Genomic DNA, 16,255 nt, shown 5'->3' with positions numbered 1-16,255 from the left:
GATATATACTGGTCTCTTCACACACATTCTTTTTAATCTTTCAATAATCCTGAAACATTATAATAGTATCCTCATTTTAAATGGGGCATGGCTTAGAACTTGTCAGGATTTGAACTCAGATCTGTATGAGCTTAAACTTGTGTTCTACTATGTCTCTAAGTAGTGCCTTTGGAATTTCTGCTAGCTTATACTTAAAAGTTTAGATTACAACTCTATGATAGAACTATCAATGTTTATTATGAAACATTAACACATCCAATGAATATGAGTTAATTATTTACAGTCTATGTGGGAAAGAAAACATCTGAGATGGATAGATTTAAGTCTTATCTGGCCAAAGATATTATTCCTGCTGTCATACTTTAAAAAACACACTTTAATAAAAGATTACTATTAAAATTCTTCCTGTAAGAATTCTTAAACAGGTTACCTGTCCAAAAAAGAAAAAATCTGTATACTTTTCAAAGCCGCTTACAATGTCTCTCTATTTTACAATTCAGTGTTAATTTGAATAACAGGGAAGCAAAACAGAGGAACTGATCCCTCTAAGCCACAGTTTAATAGGAAAATATTCAATCATTCTTTACTTTAGTATATTAAAAACCATGAATACAATGGCAAATAATGACTTTATGGAAATGGGAAACTTTACCATCTGTTTTCCTTTCTACCCAGTTACTTATTGTCTCTGCACAAGCCTTTGCATTCTGAAAATCCACCAGTTTTATGGCACTCTGAAAAAATTCCTTGTTTCCATGGAGATACTGTTCTTTCACAGTGAATCCTTCTTGAAGGTAGAGGGCATTGGCAAGATTAAATGTAAATTCTTGTTTTTTCTCTGAGATGGCAGAGAAAAATGACTTCAGCTCAGAAAATTCTTCTCCTGAAAAATAATTATAATGTACACTGACATACTGAACAACATAAAAACAACAGCTTCTCAGCTTTACTTCTAAGCACTCTGATTCATATCACCATTTTTTAGCACCCTAAGGTACAACTAACGACATTTTCTAAGTTAGTATAAATATTTTAAGCATTTATCTCTTGTGGAATATGCATTTTGTAGAGAAACTAGCTCTCCTACAGGAAAAAAATTGTCCATGTAAATTTGAAATTCGTCAAAAATGAGAATATGCATTCAAAAAGGTTGAAGGAAACTCCCTCTTTTAGTCAAATTTAGCTCATTCTTAGTTGTTGGAAAGGTATCTTTAGAATCTCATCCTATGCATAATATGAGATATTTGTGAAGGAGGTATACTAATGAATGCTGATGAGGGCTAAGACAGTGATAAACAATCCTTTTCAATACTACTTTTATTTCAGTTTAAGAAAGAATTGCTCTCATATGAGGAACTGTGCCTGTCCATGTTTTGAAATTTATGAGGTAACCCTTGTAATCATCTCTAGAGATGCTAAGGATCAGAATTGCCTATTTCTCCAGGTTCATGAGTCTCTATACTTTGGTTGTCTATGTGAACAATAAAAATATTTAACCATTCCAACTATAACCACTAGCCAAATGCATCTGTTAGAGTCAGCTAAGAATCACTGTTGGTCTATACTTATTTATCGTCGGGTCATTCTGACTACAGTGTTTTCAGGAAAGTGTATGTGCTATGAAAGAATTCAGCTCTGATCGTTGCTCAGTGGCTTCCAATTTATTACCAGAGGGCACCAATATTTTATATTTCCTTCTGGCTTCATTTTGGAACTCAATCATTAAATCAGGGAACTGCATTTCAAATCCACAGTTCTTCAGAGCCTTTGTTTATTTTGAGTTAAATACTGAAAATACCACTTTCACAACTTAAAATTTGATTGCATGCAATTTATCTCTACAGAAGAAAACACAAATGGCTCATCATTGGGAAATGTCCACTGAATAAAGAATAAAAGACCGAGAGGAACTTGCTATGAGGTGTCTATTGGAAATCAGATGTGTACATGTGTGTGTAAACATTTTATTAATATCAGAGAGCTAGTAGCCCATAGGACATCTTTGTGCAAATAAGTTGTGCTCTCACTGGGTAGTTGTGGGGGCACAGCATCCCCATTACCTCATATTTTGTCCAGCTGAGTGAAGGCCACATTTCAGTCCCCACTTGTCCTTTTGTTCTGGCTCAGTTGTGTCCAACTCTTTTGTGACCCCACGGATTGTAGCCCTCCAGGCTTCTCTGTCCATGGAATTTTCCAGGCAAGAGTACTGGAGTGGGTTGCTATTTCCTACTCCAGGGGATCTTCCCAACCCAGGGGTCAAACCCTGTTGAGCCATCTGGGAAGGTTCTCTTGTGCAAATTCAGCCTACATAACCACAGAACAGACTCGGAAGGTATATCGCATTACATTTCAAACTCCATGATTCTCCATTCATGGGGATATAGACACAGACGTAAACAATTTTAGATACAAAAACTCTCTTCCATATAATTGGATCTGAAGAATATCAGTGATTCTTTACAACCCTGGAATTCCTTACGTAATGAAGAATGTTAATCTATTTTACTTATTTATACAATTATTTCAGATGCAATCACTTCTTACTATTGGAAGCTGAAATATTATCTCAATAGCTGAAAAGTTACCAAGAGGACTTTCTGAGTGAAGACATGAGAGCTTCTCCAAAAGAATTAATTAAAGTCAGGAATAAAATGGCAAACTTTGAAACCAATTTTCAGAAGTTCATAATTTATGAACATCTTTAAAGGATTTGGAGAAAAAAATGAGAGGAGGAAAAAAAATAGTTCCAACTCATTTGTCAGAGCAAATAAATTTATGTCATGTACTTTAGGTCTAAGACTGTATGACAGTCAGCTGCTCTTTGATAAATTGCTGGACTCAGAAGTCAATGAAAAAATATAACCAATAGCACAAGTTTGGAGAATATAAAGTTATCTGCCTTATAAATTTAATTTACAGATTAATAGCTTCTTTTAGCATAGATCAAAAAGAATATATATACATGGCTCCTAATAAGCAGTAAGTTAATTTCATTTCCTAAAATAGAGCCATGGAAAACCTACAGGTCATGGAGTGAATGTGACTTTTGGTGAATGTGACTCTGGTTTGGTTGTATCAGACCTCCAAAAAAGTTCTAAATTTTGGTACATGTTTACTTCTCCTGCTATTGAAAGCCTTAAGGCCAACTGTGTGTACAATGTGAGAGATCCAAAGATGAAAACAAAGACAGTCATAGGATTATAGATTGTTTTAGCTAAAAGGTCCGTGTGTGCTGTGCAGTGCTTAGTCGCTCAGTCGTGTCTGACTCTTTGTGGTCCAATGACCGGTAGACCCCCAGGCTCCTCTGTCCATGGAAATTCTCCAGGCAAGAATACTGGAGTGGGTTGCCATGCCCTCCTCAAGGGTATCTTCCCAACCCAGGGATCAAACCCAAGTCTCCGGCATTGCAGGTGGATTCTTTACCATCTGAGCCACCAGGGAAGCCCATAGAAATCATCTAATCCAAACTCATTTTATAATGAAGAATCTAAAATCCAGAGAGATAAGATAGCTTGAAAGGTGGCCCATCACAGGGTCATTTGGACACATAACCAAGCCAGGAGTTCATGGCAGTTTTCTTTCCATAAACTGCTTAGAATAAAGAAACACCTTTAAGTTAGTCTTCAATTAATAAGCAGCTTTATTAGAAGCAAAGCAAAATGGAGTATTATCAGATGTTCAGTAAACAGGAGAAGGTAAATTTTGAACAGATTGTTTTAGCAATGGGGAAAGAAGAGTAAGTGAGGACACTGAGAGCCCCAGGGTGGGTAGGATGCCAGGAGCTTTAAGCCCATCTGCAGAGTAAGCAGGTTATGAAAAAGGTTGGTAGCAGGGAAGGCAAATATAGCCTGATTCAACAGATAGCACCATTTGACAATCAGAGGGAACTGAAGGCAGGGCCAGGACCAAGATGGGTCAATGAGACCCTCATTTTGGCATAAAGTTTAAGGAGATGGCAACACATTCAGTGATCAGGATAAACAATATTTTACTGAAATGTATTTTAAATATCAATATTAACACAAAGAAAGCCACGATGAACAAAACATAAAAATTTAAAGTAAAGGCAAGATCATAATTATTGATTTTTCTTTTTGCCCTGAGTTCCAGTATGGCCCTGCCAGGCACTACCTTCTGATCTGTTGCACCCTTTGTTTTACCCTGAAATCATTTTGCATCTCTTTCTTTTCATCTTCCTGCACTTTTTTCTCACTGCTCTCCTTCTTAACTTCTTTCTAAAAATTTTCCAGAGTTTCATATTTATATTTTCTCCCTTTTTGGTTGGTCTTTCTTTTCTTTTTGCACTTATCCACCATCTGCGCCTCTCTCCTTTAACAAAGTATAAGAGATAGCAGCAAGGAGATCCAACCAGTCAGTTCTAAAGAAAATCAACCCTGAATATTCATTGAAAGGACTGATGCTGAAGCTGAAGGTCCAACTGATGCAAAGAGCCGACTCATTAGAAAAGACCCTGATGCTGGGAAAGATTGAAGGCAGGAGGAGAAGGGGATGACAGAGGATGAGATGGTTGGATGGCATCACCAACTCGATGGACATGAGTTTGAGCAAGCTCCAGGAGATGGTGATCGACAGGGAAGCCTGGCATGCTACAGTCCATGGGGTTGCAAAGAGTCAGACATGAACTGAGTGACTGAACAACTACAACAACAACAACAAGAGAGAGCAAATTTGGTAGATTTTGTTATGTATGTTACAAAGTTAATGTTTAATTATGTGTATATATTCTTTCAAAGAAAATATTAAAATTTTCATTGTTGCTTTTGTGAGCTATAACCCTCAGTGAATCATTTTTGGAATTAGTTCTGGGCAAGTTACTCAACCTTTCTTGGTGTCCTCATCTGTATAGCAGGTTTATGTCTGGCTCACAGAGTAATTGTGAAAAGTAAATAAAATAAAGTATACTGAGTACGTAAAACAGTGACTGGTACACTATATATATTTGATAGTTTTAGCATTGTTACTATTATGTTCACAATCCAGAGTTGTTAAGACTCCCATGTTCCTCTATAAGATGAATTCATTTAAAGTAATTTAAATTTCAAAGGCTCTAATTTTGCTAGTTTACCGTGGAATCAACTTTACATATTTTCATGAATGTTCTATTACTTTTCAAAGCAATATCATGTGATATAAATGTTTCTGGGACTGTGTCGTGGGATTTACTGAAATTAACACAGACAATGAAGACCAGATCCGGAATACAGTGACTTCATTTTACATTATCCACAAAGGACAACTCTGTCAAGTAACTTCACTATCATCAGTTTCTTTTCTACATAAAACTGCCTTTAAAATGAAGCAAATGGAACCTTGTAAATTGTTTGCTTAGGAAAACAGTTTTCTAAATGTAACTACTCTATGCTGGGCTTCCCTGGTGGCTCAGTGAAAAGAATCTGCATGCAATGCAGGAGATGCGGTTGGAAAGATCCCCTGGAGAAGGAAATGGCAACCCACTCCAGTCTTCCTGCCTGGAGAATTCTATGGACAGAGGAACCTGGTGGGCTACAGTCCATGAGGTCAAAAAGAGTCAGACACAACTTAGCAACTAAACAACAACTATTCTACACTAGGGCAGACATACTGAAATTAGTTACAGTTACAGTGATTAAATACCCAAATAAAAAATCTGTATGTTGCGTCTAATATTTAGGATATGACATCTGACAGTGATATAAAAGTTTAAAATTCAAATCATTATAGAACTTGGAAACACAGGATAGCTAGGGAGATGGACAACCACACCTTAACATGGGATCAACAGCACTAAAGTGTCTACACAATGTCTCATGTAGGCCACTGAGAGACTAGATTAACAACTGCTCATACACAAAAGGGTCTCTGATGAGTCATGTAAATGATTCTTTTAAAAAAATATTTAGAAGCTATTAAATAAGCTTTGAAACTGTATAAGTAAATGCTTTTTCTTGGTCTCATTTAAGTGAAAAAGTTAAATTTCAATTAAAAAACTATCTTTTAAAAGCCTACAAAATAATGAGACACAAAGATTTCTAGGTGATGTTGGTCACTGAAGCATTTGGGGAACACATGTATACCTGTGGCGGATTCATTTTGATATTTGGCAAAACTAATACAATTATGTAAAGTTTAAAAATAAAATAAAATTAAAAAAAAATAATAAAAAAATAAAAATATACTCTGAAACAATTGCATGATCTGAAAAAAGAAATCAGAACACAGTAAGTGCTAGTGGAAGAATATATGTATACATATATATGGGTGTATATCCACTTATGGGAGAAGGCGATGGCACCCCACTCCAGTACTCTTGCCTGGAAAATCCCATGGACGGAGGAGCCTGGTGGGCTGCAGTCCATGGGGTCGCTAAGAGTTGGACACGACTGAGCGACTTCACTTTTACTTTTCACTTCCTGCATTGGAGAAGGAAATGGCAACCCACTCCAGTGTTCTTGCCTGGAGAATCCCAGGGACGGGGGAGCCTGGTGGGCTGCCGTCTGTGGGATCACACAGAGTCGGACACAACTGAAGTGACTTAGCAGCAGCAGCATATCCACTTATACACACACACATGCACACATACCATGATCTCAATGAAAACTGGCCAAAGCAGGCCAGAAGAAAATATACAGACATAGTCACAATTTTTATGTATATAGAATCAATTTTTTATAAATTATTTTGGTAATATTTTCCTTAAACAATAAAATTGCTTACATTGATAATTATTTGCATTTAAAATTCTCCATATTATTATAATTTTATAACTTTCAAAATTTACTAAAGTTGTATGACCCTTAGCTTCTCTAATAGTTTAAAAATAAATTTGCCCAGATCTTATCCAGTGTAAATAATCATGTGGAAAAATTTTACCAGTTGAGGTGTCCTGAAATTTTAAAGTTTGTCTTATCTGCTGTTGTGCTTTTCCTTTTGCTCCCAGTTGTACCATTCCAAGGGCCAAAGTTGTTCCAAGAGGTGAAATTATGATGTTGTTCTTATGAGATAAACCAACAGCTTGATAAAGATCCACTACAAATTCAGCATTTCTTTGAGCCAAGGGGCTTGAGGCTTGACTTCCAGAAAAAGTCAATAGAAGACTCCACAGCAGGATCTTATCCATTTTGACCTCTGTGCATTCATTAATTCAAAATTCATTAGTTTTTTAAAGTAATCAGAGTTTATCATAGTAAGTTCAATAGAAAGATTTCTACCTATTAGAACTTTCCATCTTATTGGAACAAACTACCACAAAATTATTTTAATGCAAATTTTCAGACTAAGCATCATCTATTAGAAGAAATGGGTTATATGCTATTAGCATTTTTTACATGCATTCAACAAGCAGTATAGAATGTATTGCAGCTTTTTTTTTAATTAAAGGAGAAATTATAATTCTGGAACATTATCAACAGCAATACTATCTCTGAATAGCGATAGGATACTTCTTTGCATCTTTGCCCATGGTTTTAAATGAGACACTTGTGGCTCTGATATCAAGGGAAACTTTTGTCCAGATGATTCTAAAACAGGTAAAAGAACAAAGGAGAAATGGAATAAAAACTAAATACATTCCAGTGTGGCTTTGAACATGTAACATTAGGAAGTTAAAGTACTCTAAACCAGTTCAGTAATCTGGCTAACTTCTTACAGTAACAAGTCTCACACATTACAGAATCCTGCTGCTGTAGGATGAAAGAACTCCCAAACCCACCCCAAGGGAAGTACAAAAAAAAAAAGCTCAGAAAAAAACTATAAAGAAACAAAATTGCAATCAAATACAAACAGTACAGCAACAACATAAGAAAGCATTTTAAAAAATCAAAGAATAATTTGACAAATAAATTAACAAATATAAGAAAGTTGCAATTGAAAACTGTAACCAATTCACAACACTAATGACACCCTATTAAAACGCTCTCCACAAAAATTGCAAGAAACCCAACCGTCTCATTACATCTGGAGTAGAATGATTTTTGCCATATTGCTGCAGACTTGAGGAGAATACTGACTCTGAAGTACTTGAAATTTTAAGTATTTTAAATGAAATTTTAAATTAATTTTTAAACTATTTTAAATTTAAGAAACACTAATTTTTACCTTACAAATAATAAATTTTAGTAGCTTTAAGTAACTCCTAGTTTAACCCTCTCAGGAAGTAACTCTCTATTGGAGGAAAAAGTGAAAACCTCTGGAATAATGTTTTATTAGTCTTATATTTAAAAAATGAAGAACTATATTTCTAGTGTTCTGCAGATTATTAGGAAGGCTTCCATGACCCCTAAATGGTTGAGTCACTAAGAATCACCATTATACATAAAGATGGTCATGGTGGTGTGTAGTCACCAAATCAGTCCGACTCTTCTGACCCCATGGACTGTAGCCCACCAGGCTTCTCTGTCCATGGAATTTTCCAGGCAAAAATACTGGAGTGGGTTACCATGCCCTCCCCCAGGGGATCTTTCTGACCCAGAGATCAAGCCTAGGTCTCCTACACTGAGCATCGAACTCAGATCTCCTGCATTGCAGGTGGATTTTTTACCAACTGAGCCACCAGAGAAGCTCCATGCATAAAGATACTAATAGTCAATTATGTCCCAAAACTAAGCTATAAAGTCATTATCTAGATATTTCCATTTTTTTTCTGAAATGTGTAGTTAAACTCTATTTGCTTAGATATACAACTTACAAAGGAAAAAAACCCTCAAAATACAAGCTAAACAGTTTTTAGAAAATAACATGTTAACAAACTACAAATATAAATATATGCTATCAAGCAAATGCCTTTTTGAGAATTAAATCAGTACATCAGCTCGTGAGTGGTAGTACAACAATAGTAAAAGCCAGAGTGTAAAGGAAGTTTTACATACAAAATAAATAATTTCTGTGTATCATTTTCTAATATATTCATCATCTTATGAGATTTCTGACTGAAATATCAGTTTGTAGACATGTTATTAATATTTTTAAGTCATAAACTGGCAACTTATTTGGCACATTTTTAAGTACTTGGTTTATATTAGAGTAATAAATATTATGAAGGATGCAATTTTTCCTTAGTAATATAATCTGGGAGTTGTCCTATTAACAATCTTAATAATTAAAGTATATATCCTCTGAGCATCTGTTTTCCCAGAAAAATTTTAGGCACTTAATAAACTACAAGCTCATACAAAAAAAAAACATGTTTTTAAAATTCACTTACCTCATTGGGTTTCAGGTTGTATCTCATCAGAAAACATGAAGGACTGGTGAACTAAGCAACCTGATGAATAGTTCTATAAGAATCTGACCTTCAAACTGATAGTGAAAATTTAAGGAAATTTTAGTCTTTATAGGAAAATAAAATGATGTGTTAATTTGACACATGTAAATTATACCTGCACCAACGTGAATTGAAATGCCATTCCTCTATTAACACTCATGGTCAAAGTTATTGCATACATACTTCATTCAAAAGCTATTTAATTTTAAGATACTTACCCCAAAATCGGCTTCTGATTACTCACTGTAATGGTACAGCTAAAATGTGCCTGCTGGGAAACACTAGCACATAGGACACCTGATCAGACAAGGCCAACTCTATTTATCTTGAACATTGCCCAATTCATTCCTCTAAAACCAAAGCAGGTGTTCACATTTGTACAGAAGGACTAACATGACCAGGTTAATGATCAATTATGAAATATGCAAGCATCGAGGAGAAAACAATAGAATTTTTTTAATCATTAAGTTTGAATTATTATTTCATCCATTATTTCATGATTGCACAACAAACACACACACACATAGTAAGTAGAAACAAAATGTGGAAGAATGTGCCAGTGGTTGTAAATTTGCTAGTAATTAGTTCTTTTTGTTTTTTATAGGACTCTCACATCAGATTACCAGTGTATTCCATCATAAATATTTCAGAATGCCTATAAGGAAAAGAATAAAGCTAAATCAAATCCAAAACGCAGAGACAAATTACTGCTGTGTTTACAGAGAACTCAACAATTCATCAAATTATACAATAGTCAGAGGAGTTTCCTGTGGATATAAGGCCATTTGAAGCCTTAGGAAAAGGAGTGAATCTTGAAGAAATACAGTCTTTATGTTGAGCAAAAAGACCAGATTAAGATTATTGATTTACCAAATTATCAAGATAATATTATTAAATATAAATAATTTGATAATAAACATTGGTGTTACATTTAAATGCTTTTAAAATTCTATATGATGTTCTCTACAAAGAGGTTATTAATAAAAATGTATACATAATTGAATGGGTTTTGATCTCATTTTTCTAATTCAAATCAATCACATCAATGGCAATTAGATATTAAACACATTGGTTTATTTATCAGAGGCTTCTCTGAAAAGGAAATTCAGTTTAGTTTCAATTAAACAAATATTCACTATTGATCACTAAATGTAATATTATTTCTGATATCCTTATGAGAAAGAAATACAGTGAATGTAAATACCTTTCTAAAATTCTTTTAAAAAATACTTCTGCAAGGACCCTGTTAACCTCTTACAGTGTCCTAACAGGGCAATAGCTCAGGACTGAGAAGCCTGATGACAAAGAACATGATCTCTTAATTTACCAAAATTCTTAATTTTAGCAACATTATCATGCCTCTTGTTCTACTCTGCAATTCAAAAATAAGTCTGAATGCCTAAGACTATCATTCAATCAATGTTCTTCTACCCATGCAGTGACACCAGCAAATATCCATCACAAATACCCAAATTATTATGTCTGTACATTACTCAGGTTACAATGTGATTTACCCAGGGACAGCTCATTACTTTTCCTTCCAATGACAGAGACAGACAGTCTGTGTTAGTAAGATCAGTTAATGAAGTTGTTCAGTAAGAACCTTATGATAGAGCAGTTCAAGCAGATTGTGTATTTTCCTGTCTCGGGGAGTAAAAACAACGGTCGTGAATTTCTCTTCAGTGGTTTAAACTCTTTTTTTTTTTTTTTTTTAAATTTTATTTTATTTTTAAACTTTACATAATTGTATTAGTTTTGCCAAATATCAAAATAAACTCTTTTAATAGACAGTAAAGATACCACAGTTGTCCATAAAATATTGCTGCAAATCTTTAAAATATTTTCACAAATGTGCTTTTTCTATAACTCTATTTGCCTCCAGATCATCAGAGAAAAATTCATTAGTGAAAGCCAGGGCATTTGCTATAAATTTGAGCAGTATTACTATTCCCACTGTAAAAAATACACTTTAATATGTATAAAAAAGAGTAGCAAGGGTTGCAGGTTCAATCTCATTATCTTTCTTAGCATTTTATAGTTTTTTTAAGTAAAATTATATTTAATTCTAAACTAAAAACTCACAAGCAAATGCTCTCATCTGTAAAGGACATATAAGCTAATTCTTCCTTGTAAGCATGGATTAATTTCAGGCATTCTTTTCTTTGTCAGTTTGCTCTGTATATTGTGAGTGATAAGAGGAAAATGTTCTGTAAAAAAGAATAGGTTAAATTATATTTAGTGTAAGTCTACACAGCACAAACAAAGCAGCCCATTGAAAATTATGGCACATCCTATTTTAATGTGACAAGTTCTTTCACTGCAGAAAAATGGATCTTAAATAATTGAACCTAAATGTTAATTTCAGAAACAACTTATAAAGTCTTAGTTCTATTAACATTTGATAGGTGAGACCCTGCTACCTGCCTAGCACAATTAGTTTCTGTAAGATATAAGACAGTAAGACATAATAACTAAATGTCTTTTTATTTTTTCCCTTTGTGTTTTTGTTCTAAATTATTAAAAACAGTAACATTAAAAGGGACTTTCATACTCTTAAAAGTTCTATTCTCATTAAATATACTTGTGAGAAAGCCTTTCTTAATTCCTTTTATACAAAAGGCCCTGAATTAATTAAGGATGGAATTAGGGTCACACACAGCATAGTGCCATGAACATATAGTAGGTTACAGAGAGAAGTTCTGTCTACACAAACCAGGCTATTTCAGAATCATCACTTCAAACAAACTCATCTCCAGGGCTAAAAAAAAAAAGTATATTAAAAAGATCATACACCATGACCAAGTGGGCTTTATCCCAGGGATGCAAGGATTCTTCAATATCCGCAAATCAATCAATGTAATACACCACATTAACAAATTGAAAAACAAAAACCATATGATTATCTCAATAGATGCAGAGAAAGCCTTTGACAAAATTCAACATCCATTTATGATAAAAACTCTCCAGAAAGCAGGAATAGAAGGAACATACCTCAACATAATTAAAGCTATATATGACAAACCCACAGCAAACATTATCCTCAATGGTGAAAAATTGAAAGCATTTCCTCTAAAGTCAGGAACAAGACAAGGGTGCCCACTTTCACCATTACTATTCAACATAGTTTTGGAAGTTTTGGCCACAGCAATCAGAACAGAAAAAGAAATAAAAGGAATCCAAATTGGAAAAGAAGAAGTAAAGCTCTCACTGTTTGCAGATGACATGATCCTCTACATAGAAAACCCTAAAGACTCCACCAGAAAATTACTAGAACTAATCAATGACTATAGTAAAGTTGCAGGATATAAAATCAACACCCAGAAATCCCTTGCATTCCTATACACTAATAATGAGAAAACAGAAAGAGAAATTAAGGAAACAATTCCATTCACCATTGCAACGGAAAGAATAAAATACTTAGGAATATATCTACCTAAAGAATCTAAAGACCTATATATAGAAAACTATAAAACACTGGTGAAAGAAATCAAAGAGGACACTAACAGATGGAGAAATATACCATGTTCATGGATTGGAAGAATCAATGTACTGAAAATGAGTATACTACCCAAAGCAATCTATAGATTCAATGCAATCCCTATCAAGCTACCAACAGCATTCTTCACAGAGCTAGAACAAATAATTTCACAATTTGTATGGAAAAACAAAAAACCTCGAATAGCCAAAGCGATCTTGAGAAAGAAGAATGGAACTGGAGGAATCAACCTACCTGACTTCAGGCTCTACTACAAAGCCACAGTTATCAAGACAGTATGGTACTGGCACAAAGACAGAAATATAGATCAATGGAACAAAATAGAAAGCCCAGAGATAAATCCACGCACATATGGACACCTTATCTTCGACAAAGGAGGCAAGAATATACAATGGATTAAAGACCATCTCTTTAACAAGTGGTGCTGGGAAATCTGGTCAACCACTTGTAAAAGAATGAAACTAGAACACTTTCTAACACCATACACAAAAATAAACTCAAAATGGATTAAAGATCTAAAAGTAAGACCAGAAACTATAAAACTCCTAGAGGAGAACATAGGCAAAACACTCTCTGACATACATCACAGCAGGATCCTCTATGACCCACCTCCCAGAATATTGGAAATAAAAGCAAAAATAAACAAATGGGACCTAATTAACCTTAAAAGCTTCTGCACATCAAAGGAAACTATTAGCAAGGTGAAAAGACAGCCTTCAGAATGGGAGAAGATAATAGCAAATGAAGCAACTGACAAACAACTAATCTCGAGGATATACAAGCAACTCCTACAGCTCAACTCCAGAAAAATAAATGACCCAATCAAAAAATGGGCCAAAGAACTAAATAGACATTTCTCCAAAGAAGACATCCAGATGGCTAACAAACACATGAAAAGATGCTCAACATCACTCATTATCAGAGAAATGCAAATCAAAACCACTATGAGGTACCATTTCACACCAGTCAGAATGGCTGCGATCCAAAAGTCTACAAGTAATAAATGCTGGAGAGGGTGTGGAGAAAAGGGAACCCTCTTACACTGTTGGTGGGAATGCAAACTAGTACAGCCACTATGGAGAACAGTGTGGAGATTCCTTAAAAAACTGGAAATAGACCTGCCTTATGATCCAGCAATCCCACTGCTGGGCATACACACTGAGGAAACCAGAAGGGAAAGAGACACGAGTACCCCAATGTTCATCGCAGCACTGTTTATAATAGCCAGGACATGGAAGCAACCTAGATGTCCATCAGCAGATGAATGGATAAGAAAGCTGTGGTACATATACACAATGGAGTATTACTCAGCCATTAAAAAGAATACATTTGAATCAGTTCTAATGAGGTGAATGAAACTGGAGCCTATTATACAGAGTGAAGTAAGCCAGAAAGAAAAACACCAATATAGTATACTAACGCATATATATGGAATTTAGAAAGATGGTAACAATAACCCTGTGTGCGAGACAGCAAAAGAGACACTGATGTATAGAACAGTCTTATGGACTCTGTGGGAGAGGGAGAGGGTGGGAAGATTTGGGAGAATGGCATTGAAACATGTAAAATATCATGTATGAAATGAGTTGCCAGTCCAGGTTCAATGCACGATACTGGATGCTTGGGGCTGGTGCACTGGGACGACCCAGAGGGATGGAATGGGGAGGGAGGAGGGAGGAGGGTTCAGGATGGGGAACACATGTGTACCTGTGGCGGATTCATTTTGATATTTGGCAAATCTAATACAGTTATGTTAAGTTTAAAAATAAAATTAAAAAAAAAAAAGATTTTATAACCCAAAAAAAAAAAAAAAAGTATAAAATAGGTCTAATAAAAGAATTTCCAAATTACAATAGAAAAACTAGAAAGTTCATTCAATTTTCACTTTAGAGTCATTGCATTTTATGTGCCTTCACTCCAGAAAGCTGATGGCAGGAGAAGTGTATGCTTTATATGCTTAAAGCTGGTATGGAAAACAGTGCCTTGCATATATGCCTTCAATAATTGGTTGGATAGATATATGGATGGATGGATGTGGAAAAGAAACGTCTCAAAGTATTTGGCACCCATATTACATCTCTTTAACATCTTAATATTCCCTTAAATTTCTGGAAATAAGGCTCAAATTTCACTCCACTGTATTGTCACCAATCTATGATTCATAGATCATATGCTTTAAGTTAGAAATGATGGATTATCCAATCAAACCTCCCAACCAGTGCAAGAGTTCTCTGCAAACTCCCTGTGAGAGTTATTCAGCCTCTGTTTTAACATGTCAAGGAGCCCTTTGTACTAAGGCAAACTTGCATTTTTAAAAAATAATTTAGTTTGAAATACCTTAAAGTTACAGAAAAGTTGCTGTTATAATACAAAGAACTACCATCCCCTCTCTCTGTTTCTCCAATTGTTAACATTTCACCACATATACGTGCTCTATCTATAAACCTAATCTCTCTTTCTCTCCCTCTTTTTCTTTATCCTTTCATTGTTGCTGTTGTTCAGTTGCTAAATTGTGTCTGACACTTCATGATACAATAGTCTGTGGCATGCCAGGCTCCTGTGTCCCCCACTATTCTCCTTTCATATATATATATATATATATATATATATATATATAGGTGTATGTGTAGATAAATATACGTGGTGGTGTGTTTTTATATATATAAATATATAAACATTATAATTGGTACTTTCTGAATGATTTGAAAGTAAGCTGCAATCACAATTTTGAAGTATTCCTAAAAATTTCATTCTATTGTCTAGCTAACTAGTTAGCTAAAATCATGAGTTCAAACTGATATCTATAATCCAAAGCCCAAATCTCAAGGTTCTTTCTAGTTTTCTTCCTTTCAAATTTTATAAATACCTTTCTTTCTTTCTTTCTTTCTTTCTTTTGGCTGACTTGGTCTTCGTTGTTTTGCATGGACTTTCTCTAGTTGCGGTGAGCAGAGTGGGGGCTACTCTTCTTTGCAGTGCCTGGGTTTCTCGTTGCAGTGGCTTCTCTTGTTGCAGAGCATGTGATTTAAACGTGCAGGGACCTCAGTAGTTTGGCACATGAGAGCATTAGTTGCAGCTTACAGGTTCTAGAGTGCGGGCTCAGTAGTTTTGGCACAGGGGCTCAGTTGCTTTACAGGATGTGGAATCATCCCAGACCAGGGATTGAACCAGTGTGCCCTGCATTGGCAGGCAGATTCTTATCCACTGAGCCACCAGGGAAGTCCTATAAATACCTTCTATAACAGTAAGATACTTGGCTCTCATTATTCTCAATATATTTACTAATTTATTCATTTTATTTACTCAATATTTATTTACAACATAACCAATCTCCCAACTATGCTGGTCATCGCTTCTGCTCAACCCTCTTCCTTCCCATCCACTAATACCCTTTCCCACTAAATTCCCCCACCCATACTCTTGGGTCCAGTTTATCTCTGCTAGGTTTTCTCTCAGGTCCTCCTACTTTCTTTCCTAGACATGCAGCAGGACTGCTGCCAACA

General features: G+C 35.1%; 2 protein-coding genes across 2 annotated transcripts in view; both read right to left on the bottom strand.

The window, feature by feature from the left end:
* SERPINI2 (serpin family I member 2) overlaps positions 1 to 7,117 on the bottom strand; it is a 33,431-nt gene extending 26,314 nt beyond the window's left edge. Inside the window, exons 1-2 of the mRNA XM_055569165.1 lie at positions 6,871 to 7,117; positions 653 to 883 (exon numbers count right to left, since the gene is read on the bottom strand). Of these exons, the coding sequence (XP_055425140.1) occupies positions 653 to 883; positions 6,871 to 7,117 (478 nt within the window). The remainder of the gene's footprint in view (positions 1 to 652; positions 884 to 6,870) is intronic.
* The window catches only part of WDR49 (WD repeat domain 49), a 185,578-nt gene continuing 170,074 nt past the window's right edge, over positions 752 to 16,255 (bottom strand). The window contains exon 19 of the mRNA XM_055569164.1: positions 752 to 883. The gene's annotated coding sequence lies outside the window, so the exon portion shown is untranslated. The remainder of the gene's footprint in view (positions 884 to 16,255) is intronic.

This window comes from Bubalus kerabau, chromosome 2, assembly GCF_029407905.1.
Source record: "Bubalus kerabau isolate K-KA32 ecotype Philippines breed swamp buffalo chromosome 2, PCC_UOA_SB_1v2, whole genome shotgun sequence".
Classification (NCBI taxonomy): domain Eukaryota; kingdom Metazoa; phylum Chordata; class Mammalia; order Artiodactyla; family Bovidae; genus Bubalus; species Bubalus kerabau.
The sequence above is the reverse complement of the archived record's forward strand: the minus strand, read 5'-3'. Positions and strand labels throughout refer to the sequence as shown.